Source organism: Scleropages formosus, chromosome 3, assembly GCF_900964775.1.
Source record: "Scleropages formosus chromosome 3, fSclFor1.1, whole genome shotgun sequence".
Taxonomy (NCBI): Eukaryota; Metazoa; Chordata; class Actinopteri; order Osteoglossiformes; family Osteoglossidae; genus Scleropages; species Scleropages formosus.
In genome coordinates, this window is record NC_041808.1 from 37,329,093 (window position 1) to 37,353,103 (window position 24,011).

General features: G+C 41.1%; 1 protein-coding gene across 3 annotated transcripts; it reads left to right on the forward strand.

The window, feature by feature from the left end:
* The first annotated feature begins 3,433 nt into the window (after nucleotides 1–3,433).
* On the forward strand, nucleotides 3,434–23,698 carry LOC108929591 (proteasome assembly chaperone 3). 3 transcript variants are annotated; one of them, XM_029250577.1, is made up of 10 exons: nucleotides 3,434–3,518; nucleotides 3,972–4,202; nucleotides 8,547–8,786; nucleotides 12,709–12,874; nucleotides 14,473–14,563; nucleotides 15,076–15,151; nucleotides 16,858–16,949; nucleotides 17,264–17,433; nucleotides 17,758–17,955; nucleotides 21,406–23,698. In XM_029250577.1, the coding sequence occupies exons 2-10, from the start codon at nucleotides 3,987–3,989 to the stop codon at nucleotides 21,630–21,632; spliced, it is 1,476 nt and encodes a 491-aa protein (XP_029106410.1). In that variant the 5' UTR covers nucleotides 3,434–3,518; nucleotides 3,972–3,986; the 3' UTR covers nucleotides 21,633–23,698. The 3 variants fall into 3 exon arrangements, with proteins under 3 accessions (XP_029106410.1, XP_018599761.1, XP_018599758.2); XM_018744242.2 differs by lacking the exons at nucleotides 3,434–3,518; nucleotides 3,972–4,202 and adding an exon at nucleotides 7,111–7,613; XM_018744245.2 differs by lacking the exons at nucleotides 8,547–8,786; nucleotides 12,709–12,874; nucleotides 14,473–14,563; ... (3 more) ...; nucleotides 17,758–17,955; nucleotides 21,406–23,698 and adding an exon at nucleotides 4,290–4,812.
* The last annotated feature ends 313 nt before the right edge of the window (nucleotides 23,699–24,011 follow it).

Consider the following 24,011-nt stretch of genomic DNA (forward strand, 5'->3'; position numbering starts at 1 on the left):
CTGTTCTTCGAGCCCTGCACAGCTGACAAGGTTGCGTGCTTTAGCCGGCTCACTGTCACACAGGGCAACCGCAGGCTCAGCGTGAGGACCCGAGGGGGCATCAAGATGATCAAGAAGACATGTCTGCCAATCATAATGCGTTTGTGAACTGGTCGGCTCGGCGCCATGCCCACAGCGACTGAGGAGTCGTGTCAACCGCTCCAATTGATCCGTGATGCGGCTAGCGGCGTTTGTGCAAACCAGGAGTTGTTCTTGGTTCGCCTCTGTCAGATCCGCCAGTTCACGCCATTCTGCTGAAGTCATATTAGCAGGCGGATTCTTCTGTAGCGTCCGGACAGGAGTCCGACACGGACGCGTGTTGCTAATTACGTCCAAACACAGACGAAATATAAAATGACTTCATGTGCAGAGCACGCAGGCATTGGCGATATCCCTATGGCATAAGCCCGATCCGCTCCATGATGGCCTCCCAGAGGGCCCCATAGTCCGCCGTCAGGGCATTGCCCGTGAGGAGAGGGGTGAGCTGCAGGGCCCACTCCTCAGAGGCTCACCAGCAGGCCCGGGGAGTGAGCTCAAAGACCGCGAGGAAGGTCTCCGGATCGTCCTTCGGGGCCATCTTCGGCAAGTGGACGGGGGCAGTTGCCAGCTGAGCAGGGCAGCCCATGAGCACTGCCAGGGCTTCAATAAACACGTGGTACTCTGCCAACTGGGCCATCATTAGAGTGCCAAGAGACTCCTGTTGCTGGAGCTGCATACGCTGGAGGTCCATCGGTGCGAGAGGTCCCAGGTTTCGATACCACTGCAACAGATGATGCTAGAGACCTCAGGTGCGTGCTCTTTTGTCTGATTACTGGAGCTCTAAAAACCGACAGTACCCTCGATCATGGAGAAGGAAGGGGGGGGAAAGGAGGAACTGGGAACAAGTCTGCCGGGGAGTCTTTGGGCTTGTTCAGGGATGAGTGCGGGGGTCATTCTCTCTTGCTCCGTGCTCTACGTTTTCTTCTCCGTCTCTCTCCATCACTGTCAGATACATAAGGTTCTTAATTAGCCCCAGCTGTGGCGACTCTTTCCCTCTCCCTGCTCCGTCCGCCTCGGCGTGCCACAGTTACTTTATTTTCATATGGACTTCACAGCTTTTGAACCTCTTGATACTTGTGGGATATGGGATCCTCATGAAAATTGCAAACTATTCCATAACCACAGACACCTATGCAACTCAGAATTACAAAAATATCAAATATCTACAGTAAACGCAACTCATGAATAACCTGATCTGAGACTTGTAGCTAAATTTCACTAGTTCAGTAGGTATCCACAATAAGAATGGAGAAATGGTATATAGGTATATACAGAGGTATATACTGAGGTATATACAGTTTAAGTTGATGATGAAACCGAGAATTGTGTATATGCATCATTCCATTATATATCCTTAAGCCTCCTAATATAAAATACTAAATTATTCAGAACTATTTCTAGGCTCCATATGATCTATTAAATTCTGTAGCATAAAACCCTGATACTAATTCTGAACTATAAAAAACTGAATATAATGAAGTTGACAATTAGAGATGACTATGTATGTCCAGCTATATTAATTTACTCAGTAATTGAAGTTAATTAAAAATTGACCAGTCTATACCTAAACTTAGGAAGTGAAAAAGTATTTCAGGGAGATCAAATTCACATTCATCAAAATGTCTAGCATTCTGACAATCCATTCATTTGCTGCTTACTAATTTAGCTGATGCTCCCCCAAAAGCAGCCTAAAATGTGAAGCTAACTACAATTACTTACCAACTTAGAGATCTGGGTAATTTTTTTCTTATTTATTTTTACTGGAGTAAGTCAGGGTAAGTACCTTGTTTAAGGGTACACATGTTGTGATAAGGTACACATCATCAGTGGTATAACCTTGAAAACAGAACAGGTGTTTTTTTTTTTTTTTAACAATGTGGGATGATTACAAGAATGTTATGTGAAGTGAAATGTGACAATTCCTCAGAAACATGTTACAAGGTGTTTAGTGACACACACATTAAATATTAGATTAATACAGATTAAATACTGGTCTACTCTAAATTGCCTTTAAGAGGACTGAAACTTCCTGTTATTTTCACTTCAATAAATCACTCAATTTAAATTACATTCCAACACTACCTTGTAGACAATGTATTTAATCAAGGTGGTCTGCAGGCTTTAAAAATACTAAAAGCTGTCTAGTTAATTATTAAGTGTTTGTATAGCTTATAAAATCTGTTAACAGACTTCTAATGATTTATGTATGAGAAGACAAGTGACTTGCTTTTCAGGATTTCAAAGATGGAAGAGCAACTACCTTAAAAGATCACGCTATCAACTATTTTGTAAGATTCCTAGGATAGAACTTTTATATAATCTAAGTAATTTTACTCTCAAGTCAGAAGTTTGAAATGCATATGTACAAAATCTGCATTCCTTAACAAAACATAAATCCTGATTTAAAATTACTAAGAAGAAAAGAAAAAAGTAAGTTCAAATAGAAGACAGTTTGCAACTGGGTTTAACAGTTGTGAAAATGTGGATTTAGAGAATTCCAGTAGACTGAATGTTCCAGAAGGCCACCTGAATAGTTTCAGTAGTATATCTAGCTACGTAAAGAGTTTAGTAAACTGAGCGGTACTACAGATAGCAGTGTAAAAAAAAAAAACTATAAAAACCTTTATTTTTTTGTATTCAGAACTGATTTATAAATGGGAAATTATATCCCCATTACGATCCCTTTTACTAGCAATTTATTTCTCATGCTGAGAGGCTGGAAGTAGGACACTGATACACCGATATTCTTTAGTCATGAAATTGATTTTCTACAGGTATAACTGCAACAGTCTCTCCCAAGCAAGCCAGGGCAAGTTTCTTTTCACTTTCTATACGGCATCTAACTTACACGATCGCTAGTCTACCTAGTGGGGGGGGGAGTGCAGTGGCGCAGTGGGTTTGGCCTGTGCCTGCTCTCCGGCGGGTCTGGGTCCCGCTTGGGGTGCCTTGCGACGGACTGGCATGCTGTCCTGGGTGTGTCCCCTCCCCCTCTGGCCTTCCGCCCTGTCCTGTGTTGCCGGGTTAGGCTCCGGTTCGCCGCGACATTACTTGGGACAAGCGGTTTCAGACGTGTGTTTGTGTATGTGTCTGCTTAGTATCATTTGTTCTGTGACGGTAAGTGGAAATATTTGCACTCAAATTGTTATTCCAACACGACTGAAAAGAATTTGTGAGTCTAATTCGCAAAAAAAGTAATTTATATTTGAAATACAGTCCAAATTGAACAAAACAGCAGCGTATACCAAACGCTGCAGTCGGTATTACACTTTATACACAGCCATGTTCCGAACGGAAGTGCCGTCAAAAACTGCCGTAAACACGGCATGCCGGCTGCGCATGCGTAGTATAACTGGACTAATGATATAGCAAGCGCGAGGTGGCGGTCTCTGGTTTTGGGTCGTGAAACGTTTGACATTTTCCACTGCTAACTGCAGTAAGCGGTGAGATATATTCTGTACTTACAGCGTTTCATCTGAATTTCATACTATCGATATTTAAATATAAATAAATAAAAATGTCGTTACTCTGAACCTGATTTGCTTTTACGACAGCCGCAGCAATACACAGGAAGTTATTGACTCACTGTATGGAAACGTCGGGTTCTGACACGTGTTTCAGATAAAAATATACTATACATATTCCTTGAAGATTTGAAAGTTTAATTATATAAATATTTGATATGCTTATTTCTTGTTTCCGGTGTAATTGTCTTGTTCGTGTTTAATTGTAATAGTGTTTGAAGTGTGCATTGATTTATATAACTTAGCTTAGCGAAGGAGGAGATCGACTTGTTAGAATTATTTTAGATATATTAAATATTTTTTAGATGTATCGGTGTAGCAGTAAGTGTTTTCTCTTACGGTTCAGATCAACTTTAGTTCTTTGCGTTTCAGAGCTGACGGGTAGCCATGGCAACCCAGCCTCTCATTCGCTCCAGACAGAAAACGGAGATCATCAACGGGGTACCAACTCAAGTGGTGTGCACAGAATTCAGCAACTACATATTTGTAGTCCTCACGCAGTACGGCAAAATAGGGACATTAGTATTAGTCACACCTGACTCCAGATCTGCTGACATCAGAACTCCCTTTTTCACCACTAAAGTACTGCTGGGAAAAGATGAGGTAATACCCATGTTGCTATGTCCAATTTGTGCAGTGTGGACAATTCTAACAGTACCTCATGTTCACATGTACTTTTTTGCTTTCCAGCCTTTGACTCACGTATATGCCAAAAATCTGGTGACATTTGTCTCCCAAGAGGCGGGAAATAAGATGGTCCTCTTGGGGCTGGCACTGAAAGACAGTGGCATTGAAGGGCTAAAACTTATGAAAGACATCATTAAAAGCTGCCAAGTGTGGTAACGCTGTATCTTTGAGGAATTCATCTGCACCTAACCATGGGACCAAGCCATCAGCTACAAAACTGACAAGTGTGATGAAAGTTAGACCTGGAATCTTGACAAACAAAAGCCACTCTTTTTTTAGAACTGATTATTTGTACAACACAAAATAATGTCCTTATTTGACAGAAACATATGCACTGGATTTTTAGTAATTCCATATTTACAACAGTTTTCCGTGGTATGGTAAAAAGTACAACTTTTAAAACTTTGCAGAACTTATGATAGTTGCTACAGACAGGTGCTACACTTAATGCATCAGTTTCAGCATTTTATTTCTATAAACTGTTTTGTGTTTTGAAATACTCAGAGCCTTGAAATCTTTGCAGTTTTTTGATTTTGTGAATAATATATAAAAATAAAACATGATTTCTCACTGCGTGTTACACTTTATTCTTTTATTATATGTCTGTTTTCCAATTATTTAAACTCTCTGCAAACCTAATGTTTGCAGATGCTTTAATGGAAAGATTTCCATCAGTATACGACAGCATTGTATAGATGGACAAGTAAGTAACAACACTGTAAAATGCCTTCATGCTGAATTTCTGTCTATGGGCAACACAGGTGCAATGGCTAGCTTTGGTATTTCACAGCTCCCATGTGCTGTGGGTTCAGATTCTGGCTGTGTCTGTGAGGAGTTCACATGTTCTGCCTTTGTTCACAGGAATTTCCTCTGGATACTTCTGATGCCTCCCACAATTTAAGGAGATGACTCTAAGTTGTCTTGTATGTGAATGCTCTATGATGGACTATCATCTCATCCTGGGTGTACCCTCTTTTGCTCCCTTTTTTCCTGAGATAGACTCTGGACCACTGCGATCCCCCATAATGAGGGGGAACTGATAAAGAATTTAATTCAATTTATTTTTATAGAGCGCTCTTCTCAGTGACACAGAGCGCTAAACAAAGGCATATGACAAATAGATAATTGTCTATATATTAAATTACTACAATAACCATGCAGTTATTAAAGTTGTAAGCAAGCCTACTGGATATGAAGGAAAGGAAAAAAAAGTTCCCAATCAAAAGGCAAGGGAGAAAGAAAAAACCTCTGGGGGTGCAAGTGTCAGCAGCTGCTCACCCCTCCAAGGCAGTCTTCATTTAAAAAAAAGACTTCTATGTCAATTTACAGCAATTTATAACTTTGTAGTTGAGTGCTAACAACTTGATGTGCTGGTTCACATTGGTATGTTTTGTCCACATTACAGAGTAATCAGCTTCCGTCAACGTGGAGTTTTGGTATCGTGGCTGGCCACCTCAGGTCTCATCATGGGGAAACAATGTTTTAAAAAAAATGGTTAGTAACTGATGAAATAATGAAATTAGAGAGATTTATACAGAATATAAAACAACACGGCAGACAGGAATTACAGATGTAAAATGGCAGGTGTAAATAAAAGGTTAACAAGTAATGGTCAGGAATAGTATCTTTTACAGGAATAATATTTACATTATAAATATCTGAACATCTAAGCTGTAAATTATGACGAGATACTGCTTATGGCTATGAGAATGAGTAAGACCGTTAACAAGTTGAGTAAAACCGACGGAATTTAAGAGACAAAGCTTTTAGGCAGAGTATACAATGACACATCTTTATGAATATTGAAGTCACCCATCAAAGTTAATTTGTCATGAGTGATGGCTAAATCAGCTACAAAGTTACTACACTAATTAGTCCAGACAAGGGGGCGCGGTGGTGCAGTGGGTTGGACCTGGTCCTGCTCTTCGGTGGGTCTTGGGTTCGAGTCCCGCTTGGGGTGCCTTGTGGCGGACTGGCATCCCGTCCTGGGTGTGTCCCCTCCCCCTCCGGCCTTACGCCCTGTGTTACCGGGTAGGCTCCGGTTCCCTGCGACCCCGTATGGGACAAGCGGTTCCAAAAGTGTGTGTGTGTGTGTCTGTGTGGTCCAGACAGGAGGAGTACGGCCCAGGTGGACAACAGATGTCAAAACATAATTGTATTGCTTGACTTCAGCTCTAGAGCTAGAACTTCAAACGAGGTAAAAAAATTCCAAGATTTTTGAATCTCATTTGCAGTCCATTATAAAAAAGAACACCCACTCCACCTCCATTGCGCGTAGAGCGAGATTTTATGGAATTAATTAGATCCGCCTGGAGCGGCTTCTATTAGCGGAACCGTGTCAGATTTACCGAGCCAGGTTTCGCTAAGACAGAAGAGATTGGACTTGTACCTTACTAAATCGTTTACTAGAGTAGCTTTGTTTGTTAGTGAGTGAATATTTAACAGACAGCATTTTAGACTACGGTGGTAAGTTGAGTTTTTTGTTTTAGTATTAGATTACCGGTGCGGGCGCTCCCAATGCCAGCGTGGTTTTATAACAGTTTGTATTTTTTGGCTGTAATAATTGCCACTTTCTTTTATAATGCTAAGGCCTACAATATTGGTTATGCCTACAATGTGAGTTGTAACGGGTGTAGTTTTTTCCCCTTTTTAGTCTAAAACAAGAATACAGGTAGCTAACTGCCAGCTGGCTAAGTCGCACAATGAAGAGTGAGTGACTGCAGATACACTGTGGAAAGGTGGCGCTGCGCTCGTGTCACGTGGTGCAGGCCTCACCAAGGGTCACGTGACCCGTGACCCTCCATCCCGCTCCGCACCTGTTTTCGCTTCCTGCCATTCTGTTGTCGCGCAGGTGAGCCGTAGAGTCTCGTTTTGTGTAACCCGTAAAGTTCTACGCAGTTTTTCTAAACTTTTTTCCACCCCCACTCAGTATTAACTTCTACGTGATACCTGTAGCTTTTTAATAAGTAACATAACGTCAAACATTAGTAACTTGCTTGGACTTTTCGTGTTCCAGCAGGAGCCGGTGAGCGCTCGAGCAGCCATTTCCCCGTGCGCGCGCCATGGAAGCGCTGTCCCGCGCGCTCTCCGTGATACCAAGACCGCGAGCTCGTATGAACTCCTAGGCTAGGCGTTCGTGTAGCTGCATATTTCCGTTGCGAATGAGCTGTGGCGCTCTCAGCGCAAGGAGCGTCTTCATTTCCTGATTTCACCTGCTTGTGCATCGGTTGCACTACTTAGTCTGCGAGTCGCGGCCGCGCCGCTTGCCCGGGCGCTCAGGTGTTCGGCAGGGAAAAGCTGGAAGTTGCTCAAGACTCAAGTGCTGAGGTAAGTGGCCGCGTAGAATGTATATTACCGAGCCGCCCAGCACATATTGAATTTTTTTTTTTCTACCGCCATTCGACAAAAAAGTCAAACATGTTTTCCTCAAGGTTGCTACTACTAGTTGCCTTATTTATTAATTCTCACAATTTGAGACCGAATAAGTTTAGTACCAACGACGTTTGGCAATTCCAACGAGTCAAGTGTTGCTGTATGGATAAGTTGTAAGTAGTTTAAGTGAGTCGCTGGAGGGAATCAGCTAAACAACCTGGCAGTGTTTACTTTTTCTTTTTTTGGTCTAATAATAATAGGTGTGTCATACTAAAGTTTGTATAAATCAGAGTCTTGAAGCTGATGTGAATTCAATTTATTCTCTGGGAATTCCTCATCAGTGTGCTCTGATATGTACAGTTTGAATATTAACAAATTCCTGGGCACTTTTAATGAACGGAATATAGCAGGGTTTCATTCTTCCTGCTATTTTGAAAGGGTAGCAGGTGGCATAGTGGTTAGAGCTGCCACAGGAACCTCTGGCTTCAAATCCTATCCCCTATGCAAGCAAGGCACTTGCCCTGAATTCCTATAGTAAAAATTATCTAGCTGTATAAACTGGTACATTATAAATTGCTTAGCTTTGCGAATCGCTTTGGAGAAGCGTACATGAACATTGTGTGATTTGTTTACTCTAATGCCTCTCCATAACATCTTTTATTTTAAAGAAGGCATAGTATGTGGCAGGGTAATTTTGTGCTTTTAGCTTTACCTGGTTACCTTTGTTGACATCACTGTGGAATGCCTAAGGTGTGGTCTCTGTTCTAGGCTTTTAGTTCTGCTGCTATCCAAGTAGTGTGTTTCTTGCTGATCTGTTTTGAGGTATGAAATGCATTTTAAAAGCAGCAAGGTCCATTTTTTTTTTTAAAGTAGTTGTCTTTTTGGTAGATGAACAGTTCTTGGATGCCAAATGCAACCCGGCAGATGGGTTCTGAAGCTCCCTGGCAGGACACCGCTGCTGAACTTCTGTCTCATGTGATTCCCAATGCAATGGAAACAAAGAATGTGACCATTGTTCGTTCCGCAAATGGTTCCATCAGGGAGGATGACCTCTTTCTGAACACAACTGCTGCAAAGGCACTGTCAGGGATCTTTGCCTGGTCAGCAGCGCTCATCACGTGCTTCCAGGTGAGTACAACCCCTGTCATTCCTGATAAGCAATCACATCACATCACATATGGTACATGTAAATAGTTAACTTATTTTTATTGTGCTTGGCTTTGCCATGCATACAGTCCACTTCTGTGTATGTATTAATCTTCACAGGTTAACAGTGGTATTATAGCTGCAGGATGTTTCATCAGTAATAATCACTGCTATAAATCTCAGATCCCTGAGACCATGGTGTTTTTCCAGATAATGTGCTGATCTTGGGGCAAACTAAGAATAACAAGTATAAATTGAACCTTGGGGAGGGGCTCATTAAAGCGAAGAACAAATAACCACACTGAATTGAATAGGGTGTGTCCTTTTGACATCTGGCAGGAAGTAATATGAAAGAACATGGTAAAATGGGTGCATTGCAAGTGTTCCCTTCCTTTGGAGACCCCACGCTTCTGGACCGCTGCAGTTAGCATTTTTTCGACTTGCTCCAGCATTGAACTTTGTGAAAACCAATTTTTTTTTTGCATATGATGCCGTTAGGCATGTAGAGATGCTGTGTTGCCTGGAACGTTATAGCTCGACCTCTCTGTCGTCAGAAACAACGTCCCTCATCTTTTTTACTTTTGTTTTAGTGAATTCTTGTGGGGGGCATGGTGGCGCACTGGGTTGGCCCGGGTCCTGCTCTTCAGTCGATCTGGGGTTCGAGTCCCGCTTGGGGTGCCTTGCGACGGACTGGCGCCCTGTCCTGGGTGTGTCCCCCTCCCCCTCCAGCTTTACACCCTGTGTGTGTTGCCGGGTTAGGCTCCTCGTGACCCCGTATGGGACAAGCAGTTCAGATTGTGTGTGTGAGAGAATACTTGTTTAAGTGAAAAGGAATACAGCCTGTGGATGACATTAAAACTGGCAGAGGTATTTTAAAGTGGTACTTGGGGTTCTCATACAAGCTTAAATCAGTGATCCTTTGTACTTTTTAACTGAATGTTTTGTACAGCCTGCCTGAGATTAACAAAGTTAATAAAGTCCTTTCTCAAATAATAGCTGCTGTGTTCATTAGAAGCCCCACCTGGTGGCTTCTGTATGGGTTTGGCACATTCCCATTTGGTACGTTTCCTTGCCCCATCACTGAGAGAGATGGCTGCGATATTTCACAACTTACCTATAACCACTAAGAATACCAGATCAGTTTCTTACCTGGCCTTCATTTATCTAGGATTTATTGGGATTTTTTTTTGTCTCGATTCATGGCCCATGTTCTTCAGAAATGTGTGCTAAATGGTGTACAAGAGAAATGTATATTCATGGCAACTGTCAGGGTTTGATGTCTTTGTAAGCTTTTCTTTTGTCGTTGCTCTGCTGGTCACACTGTGAGAAAATATGACAATCAGTTCAGAGGCAGTGGCTGTTTCTGTAAAAGTTGTGCAAGTCTTGTGTAAGCCTGCCTCCTTTCCACCAGCCAACAGTTGCACTCCCTATTGTAATTCTGTGTAGTTACCTGCAATTCTTCTGTAACCTGGCAAAGCAACGTTCAATACAGCAATGTGTGTGTGCACGCATTCACGGGGCTCGTCTGTCTTCCACTCCCTCCTAGAACTGTCACATTAAAAATATGAATTTCTTTATTACACTTTTACGGTTAAATTTACATTTATTCTTTTAGCTGTTGTAAATCGCTTTGGAGAAAATCAATATTAAAGTGTTTTACAATACTTTACCCATTCATACAGCTGGGTAGTTTTACTGGACCAGTTTAGGGTAAGTACCTTGCTCAAGGGTATTGCAGTCAGAAGTGGGGATTGACCCTGCAACCTTCAGATCCAAAGGCAGCAGCTCTAGCCTCTATGCTACCAGCTGTCCAACTAATTTTACGAATAAACTGGTGTAATTGCGAAGCGTAACCGGTTAGAGACACCAACAATAGACATGGGTTCAGTTTGGAGTTCTGAAAGATGAATGTGGAATATAATGTTCCCTTTGCTTTTTGAAAAGCATGTCACAATTGATTCCTTTATAAGATGAAAAACCAAAAGTGCTTCAGAGAGATTCCTTTGGAAGGAGGAAGATGAGTTCCATATCAGCTGAATGTGTTGCTGTTACACGGGCTGCAGATTAAGTTGATGAGCTGCTGTTTTCTGTTTAACTGTTGAGCTCAGTGTCCTTCAAGCAGACAGCAGATGCATTGTGAGAAGCTGTGATGTGTCTTAAACTGTTGGCTGAACATAATTGACAGCCAATGAGGAAGAGTGGTCCAGAATAACATCTCTCATTTTGAAGTAATAGCATTCAGCCCAGCAACTTGTACTGTGACAGTTTTGCCCACTATGAGCCTGGTAAATGTTTCTTCTGAGTGTCTGCATTATGGCAAATTCACAGGTGCAAAGGAGATTATATAGTAGTTTAGAAAGTTGTACTTTGTGGTGAATTTGTCTTTCCATGATTCATGTAACCATCTGTGCACTTGTTGACATTCTCTTCTGATATCAGTGCTAGAAACATCATATTAAGGCTGGTAACTGGTTTTTGAAGGTTAGGTCTTCTCTCTTGGGGCCTTTTGGATCCTTATTTGAACTTCCAGCAATAGCACCAGAATTATGTGCTACAGTCTCTCATGAAGTATATCCCTAGCCTTCTCCTTTAAAACTAGGCTTTCGGGAAGTTCAGTCCAATTGCTGGAGACTGACTCTATGGCACCTTGTTCCCTGGCAATCATCAATTCAGCAGTCTTCGGGCAGCACTTAAACTCCTCAAAGAGTGAGGCTTATAAATGGTTATCCACCTCTGGTCCTTCCACTTCCTTTTAGTAACCTGTGATGTTGGGTATATTGCTGTTCTAGAACTTAAAAGGCATATAAGTTATGGTGCAAGCGGGGTGCATTGAAGGTGCCTGTTCCATCTTTAGCACGTCCAGTACCAGTGGACCCAGGTCTCTATACTGCTATGGCCTTGCAGTCGTATTGCAGCATGTGTATGACTGAAGGCCAGCTTCCTTATCATTGCTGTAGTGTCGGCACTATACACGTGTTGGAGTCGCTCACACTGACTCTTCCAGTTCCCACGGTCACTCTCCACTGGGTATTATAAAATGTCGCTTTCTCTTCCTATATGCTTTCTGAGTGCTGAGGTTTTCAATTGCACTTGGTCGTCCTAAAGGAAAAACAGTAGCTCCCTATGTAAAATGGGACCAAGAATGTACAAAATAAGATGTAAAGGTCCTTTTCCCTTAATAGGAAAATTTTTTTTTTTTTTTTCCCCCCCCCTCTCCTCCCCGGCTGGTGTTTGAAATCCATGCGAACGGAGTGCTTGAAACTTTGATAGCTGAAAGTTCACAACACTTACACAAAGTTACTGTTCTGCAACTGTGAGCTTCAATAGAAATTTATGAATTTAATTTTTTACCATACATTGCTGCATGGTAATTCTCTTATGAAGCCCCAGTTACACTATGTATGACATCTCTTCTGTCCTGGTAGATGCTAGTGTTAGATACTAGTTTTAGGGCTGGCCCATTCTCTGTGAATTATGAGCCAGTATTTCTGCTGAAAACACTCTTGGCTTCCCTGATCATCAGAAAATCACTTTGCTCACCTTGCTTGCCGCAATGCTGCAGTATTTGATGTTAACTGTTCCTTAACTTCACTGTCTGGTGTCTCTTGACCCCTGTCTGCTTTCAGATTAATTTCTGTCCATACATTTGAATAATTTCCTTTCCCTGCTTCTGTTCAGAAGGCCCTCCAAATCCCTGGCTTCAAGTGTAGCTATTCCAGAGAAGTGAGATGTGCTTGCCCGTTTAAATTAAAGGACTAGTCACCCAGGGACCCTTTATATATGGTTTAGGCGATGAAGGTTTAGGCAGCTCCATAGAGGAATTCATACATATTCAGCCTTATGTCCTTGAGCACAGTGTTTGCATTTCTAATGTGTATGGTGTGTTTTTGTTCTCCCTTTGCAGATTTACATGCACCTGCGTTCCTACACTGTACCCAACGAGCAGCGCTACATCATCCGCATCCTCTTCATTGTTCCCATCTACGCTTGTGACTCTTGGTTCAGCCTGCTTTTAATCAGCAATGACCAGTACTATGTGTACTTCGACTCCATCCGTGACTGCTATGAAGGTAGACAACTCGCATATCGTCCCATCCTTATCACTTGAGTCAACTGCTCCAGTGCATTTTAACAAACACAAACAAGCAGTGAATCAGGAGTGTGACTTAGAGGAGGAAGCTTGTTGGGGTGAGATCAACAAGGACAGCCGGTGCAGCCATTATTGTTTTGAAAGTTGTCCTCACTCCGCTGTGGTAAACTGACTGAACCTGTTTTCGTAGCGGGATCGTGTCTTGGCCACATAATGAAAGAGCTACCATTGTTCCTCTTGTAGGGTGTGGTGCCACATTGGTAGGATTAAATATCATTAACATTAAACTGATTTATTTGTACACCAGCTCCTCACGTTACTAACATTGGAGTAACATTTTTCAAGATGCTAATGTTTTCCAATTTTTAAAATGTATTTTCGTCACCTTTCTATTTTGTAAACTTTCTCTCTGCAGCACAATGTTCCCAGACAGAATAGGAGTTAATCCACCTTAATCCATTATACTTCCACAGTATTTACAGCCTGTTTCTGATGCTTGTGAGCGTTTATCAAAAGATCAGAAAGCTGGTACATGTATATGGCATGAATTGGTAAACTGTTTGAATTTGTTTTCGGTCACTTGGAATAGTTATTTTAATTAAGCTGAGTTAATAAAAAAAATTCTAAAGTGATATCATAGAATTTATTATAGCTATATCCCAGTTTTTTGTTTAACTTTACCTCCAAAATAAATGGACATTTGTATTAAGATTTTATTGATTGTCTGGATTATAAAGTTGAGAAAAGCTAGAAACTGAGGGACACAGGTCATGTGTTGCATCTCTCACTCAGAATTGAATAGGAGTTTGTGGAGGTAAACTTTTACTTTATTTTAAATTAGGCTTATAAGTGGTACGCTGTAATAGACTGGCATTCTGTTTGCATTCTCCCCTGCCTCATGCCCTGTTCTTCAGCGATAGACTGAAAACTGCTACAACCTTTTAGGACATGCACTTATGGATAATGCCATGATCAGTCTGATTTTAAGGATTTTTGCAGAACATAACCCATCAGTAAATTTGAGTTTCTCTATTATAGTTTTTGATTTTGACTTGGTAAAAGTTGTTTTTGAGTTACACATGCCTTTTATCCAAAATGGTGTTCTTGTGCTGAGGACTTAGTGTACAGTGACAATAACACGGAAGTGAATCACAAAGATTAACTGTCGTCTGCAAATTCCAGATTTCTCACTAGCATGACCATATTCCTCATTATTCCCCAAACATCATTGTTAATGGCAGGTCCTTAATATGAGCATTTTGAAACTGAGAATTGAATAATATAAATGGACTCTGTGGCAAGGCTCTGTTTATTGTGCATCTTGGATTCTCATTTGACAACCTTTGGATTAGAGCCATCTAAGCCCACTTAAAATAGTCACAAAGGATTATGGTGGCTTTTCGGATCAGAGAAACATCCAAGAGTACTTTGTCTATGTGCTATACATTAGGAAAATAATATAAGAAACAAATTGTGTGTCCACCTGAAGTGAAACTTTGTTTGTCCACTTGAAGACATCTGCAGCATTAAAAAAGTGTGGAGTAAAATCTGTCCCTCTCCTCTGTATTTTTGGTACAGCATTTGTCATTTACAATTTCCTGAGCCTGTCATTCGAGTACCTGGGAGGAGAGAGTGCCATCATGTCTGAAATCCGAGGGAAGCCCATTCAGTGAGTGTCCTTATTTCTCCCCACAGTTAGTGATGTGCTGTTGTGCTGCTGAACTCCTGAAACTGTCACAAATTTCCAGTTTGCAAGGGCAAGTTTTTCTGTTTCTTGTCAGAAAGGTACTGTGATATTTTGTGTGTACTGTATAACTTACCCCATAAGAAGCTGAGTAGGCTCAGTCATGAGGTCAGTTTATTTCTGTTGCGACATCAGCAGAGATGACCTTATGTGCTGCTGCCTGTAGTGTAACCCAGAGGTGCCAAAGGCCATGTGTTTAATGAATGTGTTTAACCAGGGAATGGAAAAGTTTAATAAAAATTCTGAACTATAGGCTTTTTTAATATAAAAAAGCATTATGAATGACAGTATTCATGCTGACATAATTCAGATTTTCATATCTTTACTACAGTGCAGCAAAGTCTGACATTCTTTTTACAGTAAATATTTTACATATAGCACTTTTCCATCAATGAAGTTAAAACAGGGAAAGAGTTATCAAAGTACTTTCTTTATAGGTCCAGCTGTCTGTATGGAACCTGCTGTTTGGCCGGAATCACCTACTCCATCGGTTTTTTGCGATTCTGTAAACAGGTTAGTTTTAGTGCCTACTTTGGTAGTTTTTATTTTTTTTGCTTTAAAATTAGGCAACAGTTGAAGTTGGGTATTTGTTAAATGTATTTTTCACATCCTATGTCCTCGATCACTAACAGGATTATCCACCTTCTTATTAGCATTGTGTCATTCTACAAAATCCTGAAAACTAAATTTATTTCAGCAAAAGTGCTACTCAGGAAAGGTCAACCTTTGAAAACTCATCTCATCACTATAACAGGGAACAGAGGGTGTTTGCAGGCAATATCATCTCATGTGAATATTCCAAATGAGTTTTTGTTTACACTAAGTGCTGAGTGGAATGATAGGGGTTGCAATCCCTATACTCGTAATCTAAAACATTTCTATATTCAATTTAGTAATTGGTTAAGGAAATGCTTGTTTTTTGATAGCTTGTAATATAATTTTAGCTAATCAGTAACTTCAGTACTGTGCCTTAGATATTGGATTCTGTGTAGTGGCTGTTTGCATAATGATGTCAGAAATTTGGCTGTTGAAACTGAAGCAGTCAAATGAACACCTCTGAAAGCCCTTTTACAATATAAAGCTGTTAGTGAGGTTGAGAGTATATTCAGCCTGAACTACAACCCTCAGCTAGGCACTCTTCTGTGTACTCTGGTGACTAGACTTTTTTTTTTTTTTTTTTTTTTTTTTTCTCTTCCCCCCCCCAAATTTGTAAATTGACTGGATGGGTTGCAGGTTATAAGTTGTCTGCTTTTTTTAAACACTGAAGTCAAACTGCTGGTAATATCTCAAATGTGCAGCATTATTTTTGTCCCTTTTTTGTTTACATAGCACTAAGTTACAATTGCATTTAGCTTTTGTTCCATTTCTTATTTGTTGCTTTATTCTAGAAACAATTTTTTTTGAACCTGTATCAACCATAATCATAACCACCAAAGGGTTTATAATTTCATCAGGTGAGATTTGCAAAGCTCTCAGTTCTACATTTTCTGTATTTATCCAGCTGAATGTTTTCTTGGAGCAATTCAGATAAGCCCAAGGTTACAACAGCAGGCACCTTTTGGGGCTTGAAACTGCAGCTATTCAATCAGAAATCCACATCCAGAACCTTGCGAGTTGAAGGAGAACTGTCAGTGAAAATGGAGGTGCCTCACAAGAGACAATGAAGGATGACAGGGATAAGGATGAATTAAGCATGGAATTAAGGGTATCTGTATGGTGATAAGCCTTGGGTGCATGTGAGCCTGCTGGTCCCTTCTCGGAGTCCATTCCTGTATTCCCCAGATGCCTGCATGGCTTTCCCCTCAAAATGACAAACTCCCAATGAGTACACACTGCAGTCAGCCAAATTCACATATTGTGGCATATCTTTGTAATACTAAAGTAACTCTGGAAAAACTGTTCAAATCCCAGGATAATGCTGTGATTGCTCGAGTTCATATTAATAATTGTGTGGTGTCATTTTAGAGCTTTGCTAAGCTTGGAGAGGAAAAAATGGTTGCAGAAGTGATCATGAATGAAGGCCTTTATTATTAATGAAATGATGGATTCTGGTGTTTTCATGTCTGAGTCTGTTTTCCATATTTCTTTGTCTTCATAAATGAAATAATTTAAGGCCTTGTGTGTCTGCCAGAAGAAGCATAATTTGTATGTATGTTCTTTTCAAGTATTGCTTCTAATGCATTTTGTTTTTGTTTGTTTTTTTTTTTTTTTGTTTCCAGGCAACACTGCAGTTCTGTGTTGTAAAACCTATCATGGCAGTCATCACCATCCTTTTACAGGCTTTTGGCAAATACCATGATGGAGATTTTAAGTGAGGGTCATCTTTCATTTAGTTCCCTCCTCTTTCTTTTGCCTTGCTTTTTTATTCTGAATAGGAATTGTGAGGTTGTTATAAATCTATGGAAATTTAGATTTTGCAGTATGAATTCATCTTCCCATAACCTTGAAACATCCCTAGCCATGTGTACAGTGTATTATTACTTCTTTAAAGTGGTCTTTCAGTTTAACTATGAAAAGGAAGCAGCTTTAACAGTCACATTTTCACCCCAAGGAAAAACTGGTAGCATTTGACATCGTTTTTTTTTTTTGTATCACCAAGCATCTGTCTTGCATCTGCATCCCCAGTGTGGCTGGCGGCTACCTCTACATCACTATCATCTATAACTTCTCCGTCAGCATGGCCCTCTATGCCCTTTTCCTCTTTTACTTTGCCACGAGTGACCTTCTGCGGCCATATGAACCAGTGCTCAAGTTCCTCTCCATCAAGTCTGTCATCTTCCTGTCTTTCTGGCAAGGTAATGCAGTCTTCTCAGCTGTTTTTAAGTGACTTTGAAAAGTTCATGTAGGTATTGATCTTGATTTTGATGACTTTTTTTTTAAAAACTAAAACCTTCCAACTTGATCAATACGCTTCATATACCATACTTTGACCTGTCTTTGTTTGACTTACTTAGATTGACTTATTGCTGAACAGTAAGATTGTAAGGAAAGAACAGGCTCTGGGGGTAAATTGTATGTTTTTCAGAGCAAAGTGTAAAATAGACCCACAGTAGCCTGCTGAAGTGTTGCTGCTCTGTTCTGTAAGACCTTTGCTGACTGGGCTGGAACTGCCTCAACAGGCATGGTGCTGGCCATCTTGGAGCGCTGCGGTGTAATTCCTGAGGCCCTGGTCATCGATGGGCATGAAGTCGGTGCAGGCACCGTGGCTGCCGGCTGGCAAAACTTTGTCATCTGCATCGAGATGTTCTTTGCTGCCATTGCGTTGCGTTATGCCTTCACCTGCTCTGTGTACCAGGAGAAAGACAGCAAGGCACCAGGTACCTTCACCTGTAGAGCTTCTTTCTCCACATCCCATGCCATGTTGTGATCCATGTCTTTGTGTTCGCCCTGTACTGTACTCACCCAAGTCCACTTTGAAAAGGGTTGTTCCAAGCTCACTGAGTGTAGTAGTGCAGTACTGGCGGATGTTTGCTAAGGAGCTGCACTTGGCCTGACAGGTTATATCACAGGGGAGTTATACTGAGCCGTGCATGTTTTCCAGAAGTGCTTCAGTGAAAAACCATGTTGTGTGAACTGATGAAATTGCAATTGGCTTTGGATAAAGTAACATCTAGTTTATCAAAGTTATTTACCCAGGAGGCACAATGCATTGTACTATCTTATAATGCCTTTCATTTAGATTTTGGAAAAAGTGATATATCGTGTGGGCAGTGGAGAGCTATTTTTTTGCTATAAATTTATGTGAGCAGCATCCATCCATGTGGCATACAGACATGGCATGACCCCCTCACTTCTCAAGTGTAATAGCAGGATTGCAAAGTCAGGGAAGAGGGATGGAGTCCAGACAGTCCCAGCACAAGTACTTCCTCTCCCCTATCTCACTTGCAAGCAGTTGATTCGAGGGAGGACACAATCACTGCTGTCTGACAGCCTCTCTGCCCCTGGATGACACAGTGGGAGCTTTATCTGCAGTGGCACAAAGACTTCTGATTCCTTTTTGACAAGTGCGGGACACTCATGAAGTCTGGCATTGTGTAGGTGTGTATGAAGTGCATAAAAGTTAAGTATACGACCCCACCCTGAACCCAGATGGTGGAGGTCCAGTACAGATTTATTGTATTTATTTTCATCAGTGACTCACTCAGGCTGCCCAATCCTGCCTAGCATGAATCATGACTCAACCCTGTTGGGTGCAGTGCTCTACAAGCAGATGGGAACATGCAATTGGGACAACTGGAAATGTAGCTGACCCCAAGTGTACCTGGTTTTAAAGGTGGAATGTACCTCTCTTGGCAACTTGTCAGGCTTCAGTCAGGCATCCATCCTCCAACAAGAAATGCAGCAACAGACAGTCTCAGCAGCATGATGTTGAGTCACATCAAGGTGGACATCTAGGTGCTGAAGATATTTAGCAGAAGCTTTTCTCCAAAGCGACTTACAATGGATGCTATGTAGTGTTACCAGCCCACACACCTTATTCACCATGGTGACTTACACTGCTAGATACGCTACTTACAAAGGGTCACTTATCCATACATAAGTGGAACACACTCCCTCTGTCACTCACACATTGGGGAACCTGAACAGCATGTCTTTGGACTGTGGGAGGAAACCGGAACACCCTGAGGAAACCCACGGAGAAAACATACACACTCCACAGAGGAGGATCGAACCCACATCCTCTTGCACCACCCAGATGGTGAGACAGTAATGCTACTTGCTGTGCCACTGTGCTGCCCATGTACAGCTCACCTACTACCCTTCAGGGGTTGCTCAACACAGAGGTGCTCTATTTCCAGCATGCTGATGACTAGCATTTGCAATGGTAATATCCACATGCAGCTTTTATGGAGTTGCTGTGAGAGTGCTAACAGTTTGATCTCATTTATGAAAACAATTTCTAGGAGCCTTAAATACGTTGTATTTAAACTTGTTGTGTAATGTGTGTGATGTACTTTGGAAGCAGGTAAATAGGCATTAAATGTCGTCCCCCCCCCAAGCAGGTTTATCTGGTTTCGTGCCTCTGTAGAAGATGCCTTTCTTAAAAATATCTCTGGAATGTAGTGCTATGTGAGCCAGAATGGAGGTTTTCTTTCTCAAAGCAGGATGCATGTGAGCAATGCAGTGCATTGTAAAGCAGCAGAATGTGTTTTCATCACAGGTTCTGATAAATTAAAGATCATACAGTTAATTTTTACATTGTATTAGCACATCACAATATAATTTAGCTGTTAACTATTACTCTGAATTAACTGTGGAAATGTACTGGGTAGGATGGCATGGCATGAGAAGTCTTGATGCTGCAATGGTCAGCCACTCCATAGCTGGTTTTCATTTATCCTGTGCCAATCCTCCATCATATCTTCCATCTCCTGCAGGTAAGCTGGCAGGAAACGCAGGGCTCAGCTGGTGAGCCGTAATGTCCCCTGCAGGGAATTGTGCTTCTGATCTATACACCTGACCAGAAATGCAGGTCCTACTAGTTCACAGGGCTGTTTACTTTTGTTCATTAATGGAACCACTGAGGTCTAGAGTAACCATGTACAACCAAAGGAGAACTTCAACAACAAGGCCTGAACCAACACATCTCAGCCCAACATCCCTTTAAGCTTTTTATATTTATGGCTGAACACTGCAAATTTAACTGCAACACTGCAAACTTTGCTTAGGACTGCTGAATTCATGTTCCCTTTGGAAAAGCATTTCCCAGGCAAACTATTGCAACTGTAAATTTTCCATCGTGATGTGAGTAGTAGCAGAAAGTGATAACTGCAGCACTGAATACTGATCAGCTCAAAGGATGCTGGGTATTTTGAACGTTTTCCTGTGGTTCACTGTGGAGATTACTGTGGGAAGAAAGTGTACAGATGTAGTGCATTCCGAGACGCTCATCTTTTGGTCAGTTGTGTTGCAAGTTTGTTTTTTTAGATAATGTTTGTTCTACTCAACTTTTGAAATGACTGATACCAGACCTGTTATGTCTATCAAATATTGAAGTTGCATTAGATACAGGTTTGTGACTGCAGCAGTCAATGTTTGAAATTTGACATTCTATCTAGTATGATGGAAGTATGGTGGTCGAGATGGAACAATGATCCAGAGTACCCAGGTATCACCAGGAATCCAGAGCCACTGTGGGCAAAGTGAGACCCTGCAGCACAAGCACAAGGAGTATCTTAAGGAATCGCATAGAGTGCCCAGGGTATATGATTCCCACACATTGGACTGTAAACAAAGGGCAGACCCCTACTGACACCTACAACTTTCATATATTGTTCAAGGAGAAGATAGAAATGTAGTATGGTTCTGTAATTATGCAGTATTTTTATACATGCTAGAGGTAAATAGTGGTATGTATCTTAACATTTAAAAGGAACAATTTTAAGGGAGTGGCTGCCTGTATTGCCCTCGTTGTAAAACTTTGAGAAAGAGCTTATGTCTCAACTATTAGTATTCACTCCAAAAACACACTATGCAGACAACACAAATCTAATATAGTTACTTTTGAACAAGAGTGTATCATGAAGAAATGTCAGCAGAAATGTGTATTCTTTATATACAGTATAGTCAATATTGCCCACCTACTAGGTTAGAGTACTAGCTACATTGACCCTTTGACATGTGATTTGGATACTGTAGCATGATATGGGGGAGGATGGGAACTTGTGTCTTCTCTCCATTTAGGCAAACGTCACTGATTTGAGAACTACTGCTAATATTCTTTTGGTTCCAGAAATAATGCTGTACCCCTTCATGTGCCTTTTCAGAGAGTGGAGCACCCATGCAAAGCATATCCAGCGGGCTGAAGGAGACTATGAACCCAGGAGACATGGTACAGGATGCCATCCACAACTTCTCCCCAGCTTATCAGCAGTACACACAGCAGTCTACACAGGAGGTTGTACAGCCAGCCCAAAATGGCAAGGTGGCCTCAGTTTCCAGCTCCAAGAAAAATGACAAGGTGATGCTGATCACTTCTGATGACGAATTCTAGGCAGCAGTTATGCGCAGCAAGCTGTTTTATTGCTTGTCCTTAAGCAGAGCCTCCTACCCAGCCGGAGGAGCTGTACTGTCACACCCGTACCAGATGCCTGAAGGCTTACGCATGATCTGTACACACAGTATACTCAGCTGCAATATCTTCACCTGTGTTAGAGACTGAGGGATGCCATCACACTTTACACTCTGACATGTCAAGTATTGATTTTAAATGGTTTTTAGCCTTCAATTAAGAATACCAGACATAAGCATGCGCTTTTGATTTTCAAGAGGTTAAATATTAGATTGACAGGGAACAAATTTTTACACCATCTTTGTTACTGAATTCATAAGTGCAAAACCAGTTTTGCTTTTACTGATGCAGCTGAAGGAAAGCTTACTATAAAATGTTTTCTTTGCAATATTTCCCACTGTAATTGCTATAACTTCATAGCCCATGTTGAACTTTGTGCTTGAGCTGTGAATTAAATGCAAATAAAGAAAATGTATATTACAGCTAACAGAAGATGCTTTTAAATATGTATTAATCCAGAAGAAAATATTGGCAGTAACATTTGTAACTGATTCCATTGATACTGCTTTGCCACAGGTAGTGTGCTCCTGTTTTTTTTTTTTTTGTGGCTCATTTAAGATAAAACATTCTGATTTTCATTGAAAATGTCAGTATAGGTGTTTTTGAAATTACCAGTGCCACTCATGTACATGCATTTCATGCAGTAATGTCTCTTCTTGTCTGCAAGTGTGGTTGGTTTGACCTTAAGGTGACATCAGCCTGGAACAGTACATGACAGTGTGTCCCTGTTTTGAAAGCTTTTGTACCTAGTCGTTAACTACTTAGCACTATAACATCATATCTGAAACTGCAGTGGAGGTGTGACACCATTCGCCTGAATGTATCCCTGAACCATTCAAGAGCCAAGGTTTGCTGCAAGCCATCCCTGTGATGTCTCAGCCCTGCTAGAGTGGAAATGCTTGTTTGCACAGGAATTCAGGGTTAAACAGAGTCCTGCACATCCCTCTGTGAGTGCTTAACTTCCAACAAAACCCAAACAAGGCAATTGAATAAAATGTATGGGTATGTGTTCAGTTTTTCTAATATTTTCCAGAAATGTTGGGGGAGGGGGTTGCAAATGGTAATTCATTTTGGAAATGGCAGGAATTGACAGGAGTTCTAAATGAATGCCATCCATTGTCTCAAGGGAAGAAAGGGTGTTGTACTGATCTCTTACTCTGTTGGCTTTTCCCCCTTACATTGTGGTATTGCACTAGAGTCTGGCTTCTAGTACAAGAAAAATGCATCAAGCATTGTACTCATGAGGAAAAAGGATTTTATTGGAATTAAAGACAAATGGTAGACTTCTTTAAAGCAATAATTTACTTTCTGTGAGAACACAATTTTAATTGTATTTCTGCACCTATGTAATGCATTATCAAATCAAAATGAATGTAAAATGCAATAACTTATGTATTGAAAATAAAACCATAAATACTGAAATTAAAATACATTAACAGGAAGTGAAACAAAGAAACTGTCACCTTTCATTGTAATTTCACCCATGGATTTATTAACCACATCTTTTAACCATTCACATGATTGTCTAGATATTTTACTTAATATTGATTTTTACAAGTTCAGTACTTTTGACATACACAATTTCTCAGCATATCAGTATTTTTCATGTTAGTAAGCTGGTATCAGCATCAAGGATGGGGAATATCAATTCACAAATGGCAACAAAATGTGTAGAATTTTGATTTGTCTCAACTCTAAGACACTGGTTAAATTTAAACCAGGCTTTGAAAGACGAGCAATGAAGCTTTTAAGAAATGATTGTAAATGTTTTCTGTTCTTGGAATCAAAATATTTTTATGAAATCTTAAAGCAAGCAGCATTGTGCTTAACTCATCTTAACCCATAGACAGAATAAAAGCGTGAGAAAATGCGGTTAAGGATTCAATTTAAATGTCTCGAAACTGCTTGCTTTCGGCGGGGTGTGCGGTAGCGCAGCAGGTTTGACTGGGTCCTGCTCCCTGGCGGGTCAGGGGTTCAAGTTCAGCTTGAAGTGCCTTTGTGACAGACTGGCATCCTGTTCTGGGTGTGTCCTCTCCAGCCATATGCCCTGCGCTGCCAGGTTAGGCTCCAGTTTGCTGTGCCCCCACTTGGGACAAGTAGTTTCAGTCAGTGTGTGTGTGTGTGTGTGTGTTTGCTTTCAGGCTTCTTGCTGTGTCTAGTCAGGTGCAGCACACAGGACAATATCATTAATTTCCATATATGGATGTGAACACTATTGCTCTTTAAGTAAAGCAGTAGTATTTCTTTACTTTGAATGGTGGGAGGAAACCAGAGCACCCAGAAGGGAACACAGAACATCAT